A 5,300-nucleotide genomic window follows, 5' to 3' on the forward strand; every position below is an offset into this window, starting at 1 on the left:
TTAACAGGAATGAAAGGAAAGATCTTCCTGAGAGTCTTGATCATATGAATCCGGGAAGCTAGCAACTGGAAAGAGTGGCTTTTACAACAAGAAATACATGTGGCTTTGACAGTATATGGGTAAAGATTCTAGCTGATCTTGAGTAATATTCAACAAGTTATGAAGTATAAGAAAACATTACAATATTTACTATTATTTTATCACGAGAATACAGTAAGTAATTTAAATAATGAAGCACATGAATTAGAAAAAAGAATTGTAAACTTTCTTGATATGTAAATACTTCACTGGACTAATTTTATTGTCTTATCATTATTGTATAAAATTCACGACATGCTAATTTCGTGGTGGAAATGAGAATGTTGAAAAAGTGTGTTCCCTACCTACGTGGCACAAATGTGAAACTTATCATACACCTGGAAGCAGGTTCAGGCTCCGACTATGTCCCTTTTTCAGTTTAAAGCTTGATTTCCTATGCAATGTAAAGATAACAATACCAGAGTATTAACTGCAATGTGTAGCTTCTGAATCTATATCACTGATTTACATGGTCGACTAATGTGGATTACAAAACCTTGGGAGTGTTTTTTGTCTTATGAGTAATTTGTGGAAACTATCTGTCTACCTTATCCTTGCTCTTTTTCATGACCCTTGTAAAAAGCATATAGATACATGCATACCTATACTTCAGGTGTTCTAACATTTAACTGACCAGTAAACACAGTTTCTAAAAATATGCAATAGTTAGAGTTAGAAATCTCATCTACTTTCTGCTCAAATTGTGTTCCAGGGACTAAACTCTGCAGAGCATTTGGAAAACAAAACAATCATGATGGAATTCATAATTGTGGGTTTCGCTGTTAGCCCAGATCTGGAGCCAATCCTTTTTACAGTGTTCCTGCTTGTTTATGTTTTAATCATATGTGCCAACCTTGTGATCATTGTGACTGTGCTTGTGGACCGCCGACTGAGAACTCCAATGTATCTCTTTCTCCAGAACCTGTCCTTTTTAGACATCTTTTGCACCTCTGTCACTTTCCCCAAACTACTAGCAATTTATTTGGACAAGAGCAGGACTATTTCCTTTATTGGGTGCATGACCCAAATTTATTTCTTCCTATCTTTTACAAGCACAGAATTCTACCTTCTTGCAGCCATGGCTTATGATCGCTACGTGGCCATATGTCACCCTTTACGATACACCGTTTTAATGAACAAGAGATCCTGCATTCTGCTAGTAACTCTTTCATGGCTGCCTGGTTTTCTAGACACTGTACCCCATGCTATCTTGGGTTCCCAGTTGTCCTTCTGTGGCTCAAATGTCATCAACCACTTCTTCTGTGATCTCACTGCCCTGATGAAGCTGTCCTGCAGTGATACACATGCTGTCGAAACTCTGATTTTTGCTGAAGGCGTATTTGCAGGGATGATTCCCTTTTCACTAACTATTACCTCTTATATCTATATTATCCGTGTAATTCTAAAAATCCGTTCTGTTGAGGGGAGGCGCAAGGCCTTCTCCACCTGCACTTCCCACCTCACTGTTGTCACAATTTTCTATGGTGCTGTTATGTGCATGTATGTGCGGCCTGCATCGTCCTACTCATTAGAACAAGACAAGCTGTTTTCTGTCCTCTACACTGCCTTCATTCCAATTTTTAATCCTCTGATCTATAGCCTTAGGAACAAAGATGTGAATATAGCTCTGAGAAAACTCATTTGTGGCAAAGTGATCTTATTAACAAAGTAATCAAAAAGATTTTATTTAGCAGATCTAAAGATGATACGGGCAGTTTCTAGTAATTTTTCAGACATTTGGCACTTCAGAAACTGACTGAGGTCATTTATGTATTTTAGGGAACTCTCAGCTAGTAAATATTTATGATGTTGCATTTTTTCAACATCTGAAGGGGCTCTTTGAAGTGAATCCAAAGCTCCACACCTCCATAGCATTGCTATCATTAAGAAAGAACAAGTAAGCCCTCACCAAAAATTCTAGGGTTGGACAAATGAGGACTGGAAAACGGATTGGAGCCTATGCGCATGGTGGATGCCAATTCAATTCAATTCAAAATATGCTTTATTCGATTTAAGTCATTTAAAATCACAAAATCAAACAGATAAAACAATTCATATTATACAGATGGTAAAATAGATATACACTTATTACACAGATCAAAAACAGATAATACAATCATATTAAAATTTGAGGATATACTTTTTGAATTTGGGAAAGGCTACAGGAATTAATACAATCAAGTCTTTTTACTGGGAATTTTTAGTAAATTAATCTTTTTCTAGCTTTCAGAATACTCTTTAAAAATCCAGCCATTACAGGACTACAATAAATACTGTCCAAAATCTGCAGATGTAAGAAGGCAGGTCGGCATTGCTTCAATCCCCCCTCTTTAATAGAGGGATAATCCATCTTAGTCTTTCTTTATCAAAAAATTTGCAAAATAAAATCATGTGGATGGTAGATTGTGTTGACAAATTATTGCATGGGCAATGGCAAAGTTCCCTAGACCAATCATTCGTCTCTGGCTGGCTGGTTAATCGATGGAAAGTACCAAACCTGAAACGTGTTAAGAGATACCTATTATATCTCCCAGGGCAACATAGGAGATATGGTTGAATATTATAGGTTATTAAAGTCAGTTGATGTTGAACAACCATACTCTTATTCATCTCTGAAGCAGCCCTAAGTGACTCAAGATGGGTCATACAAATTACTTTAAACTCCTTTCTGGTGATGGAGTTATTAGAATCTGGAAAAGTATAATAGTCTTGGTGACCTAGATCAGTCATAAAATCCTTGACATATTTCAACCAGAGGATCTTACTTACATGATCCAGACTTATTGAACCCCTAATAATGTTTCTATTTAGACCTGTAAAACTAGAAGTCCAAATTCTGTGCCAAAGTAGCACCGGTTGGGCTTTAATAATGTCTGAAATGTAAGGGATTCCCAACTCACTGTCGCAATTAAAAACTGGGGAACTGGCAGGCACAGCTAAAACAAATCTCAAGAATGCATTTTCCACACGTTGTATAGGAGAAGCGTCATAAAAACCCCAGACTCCTGCACAAAAGATCGCAATGCAAACGCATTTCGCTTGGTATATCTTAAGAAGAATTCCAGGGGGTCTTTTACCCATTTTCTTGAAAAAATTTACGAGAGCCGCGGTTGACCTCATGAAGAGTAAGCTCCTGCTCTTAACCGCCGGTCCCCAAGAACCTGATTGCTCAAACAAGACACCCAGGTATATAAAGGAATCCGTGGAAACTACCCTGATTTCTCCTAGTGGGAGACTTCTACATGTTTGTCTGTCCCGGCCACAAGTCATTATGAACGTTTTTTTGGCATTCAGTTTTAGTCCTAGGTCTTCCATGAAACTAGTATAGGAAAAAAGGGTTTTCTGCAAACCTAACTACGTACGGGCCATAAGCACTGTGTCGTCTGTGTAGAGAAGGGAGACAATCGGTCGTTTTTTGACATATGGCGGGTCTCTTGCCCTGGCAACCAGTTTCTGTTCCAAAGAGTTGGTGTTAGAAATGGGATCTCTGGTTGGCTAAGGCTTGCGCCAAAGCCAGGCAGAGACAACCACTCTAGTCAGGGCAAGGGAGTTACACGCCAAGATAACCCCTGCTCACCCCCTTGTAGCTTGGCACGAGCAGTCAGGCTTATCCCGGAGGCAATGTGTAAAGCGTTTGCGCAACACACACAGCAGCAGCAACACACTAGGCACACCACAAAAGGAACTCCACATAAGGTTATATAAAAAAAAATAGCCTTTGTCTTATCATAAAACACATTAGATCATAATCACACAATGTACACTGTACACTGTGCCAACGGGCACCAGGCAGTATATAAAGGGGATTATATACACCTGACAGGGCCAATTGGGCCACTGTCAGAACCATCACAAAGTTAAGTTAGCAAATGTAGAACATATAATAACTGTAGCACCAATTATAGATATAGAGGACAACCAGTAATTACTGGCGCAATAATGACCTCAGCATTATCACATTAGGCATAAACACATTAGGAGGCATAAATACATTGTGCACAAGCACCATGTGAGGCACTAGGCCTCGCAAGCATAAAACACTTTAGAGAACAATGTTCATAAAGCCAGGGTGCCCCAATCAGGGGCACAACACACTGACACTGGCCCTAGACCAACTAGCCTTTCACAGTGGCTCACTATGCCCAATGTCCAGAATGTTGGGGCATAGGTAGGGCTATTCAATTAGCCCTAGGGCCACAAAAAGCAGTAAAGCCAAGGTGCACAATTGCACCACCTAAACGTGGCAGCTGCCCACTAATTGCTGGGCAGCTGTAAAAAATTAGCATGGGCACCAGCGTGCCCTCTGAGCCCCTCTCTTGGACTCTGAAACTGGAATGGCCCTAAGTCCCACTGGTACTTCTAAAGACAATATGGCCCCAAAAGCAATCAGCACGGGCACCACTGTGAGAGCCCCACTCGGGGAACTCCTGGAAACAATTGCCCCCAACGTTGGAGCGGTCCGCTGCCCTGCAGGACCACTCAGGGAATGGAAAAAAAAGGAAACCTGGAATGTGCCTTGACCGGCACCCACGATATCCCTGCAGTTCGGCCCCCAACGTTGGAGTGGTCCGCTGCCCTGAGGGACCGCTCATGAAGGACTGGGCTATTCTAAGGCCCAGCGGTGCCAGGGGACAACACCTGAAACCTTTGTGGGTTACCTGTTCCGGCGTACAAAACACAGAGACACGGGACACTTCCGGCCGCGTCAAAGATCAGCGTTTATTTACTGCAGGGATACAGAAATCGCAAGAAGTACACAACGTGTAGGTTCTGAGAGACTGCTTCGAATTGCAAAAGTGGATCGCTCCTTTTATACACATTTTCGTCATAGCACAACATGACGAACAAAGGTTACAACTCCGTTCCCACAGTAAACTTCAAAAGGGTCGCATTCATGTTTCAGAAGCCCGGAACATAATTACAGCAACATTGCCGGTTCCCAACTGTAAAAGCACATTATCCCCACATTAAGCACATTCCATTCTGACTGTAAACACATTAGGAGAAGGGACAGAAACAGATGCAAAGGAAAAACAAGGATGCACAACAGATTGGAAAAGAGTGTAGAGAGTAATAACAGAAACTTGATTGCAGGATCAAAGACCTCGTGCCTAATGCATGCATGACTGAAACAATAGACTAGCACGGCAAGATGAGCCTTGAGCGGGGCCATCTGCCTCTGCCCTGTCATTTCCCCTATCATAAAAGACACCCTCAAAAAA

At 41.2% G+C, this 5,300-nt stretch overlaps 1 protein-coding gene across 1 annotated transcript; it reads left to right on the plus strand.

Annotated features, from left to right (window-relative positions):
- The first annotated feature begins 817 nt into the window (after positions 1 to 817).
- Positions 818 to 1,750, plus strand: LOC146813287 (olfactory receptor 5AR1-like). The gene has a single exon (XM_085615361.1). It carries the CDS (start codon positions 830 to 832, stop codon positions 1,748 to 1,750), a length of 921 nt encoding a protein of 306 aa, XP_085471487.1. The 5' UTR covers positions 818 to 829.
- Positions 1,751 to 5,300: the final 3,550 nt, after the last annotated feature.

The sequence above is a fragment of the Triturus cristatus genome, chromosome 7 (assembly GCF_964204655.1).
Source record: "Triturus cristatus chromosome 7, aTriCri1.1, whole genome shotgun sequence".
Taxonomy (NCBI): Eukaryota; Metazoa; Chordata; class Amphibia; order Caudata; family Salamandridae; genus Triturus; species Triturus cristatus.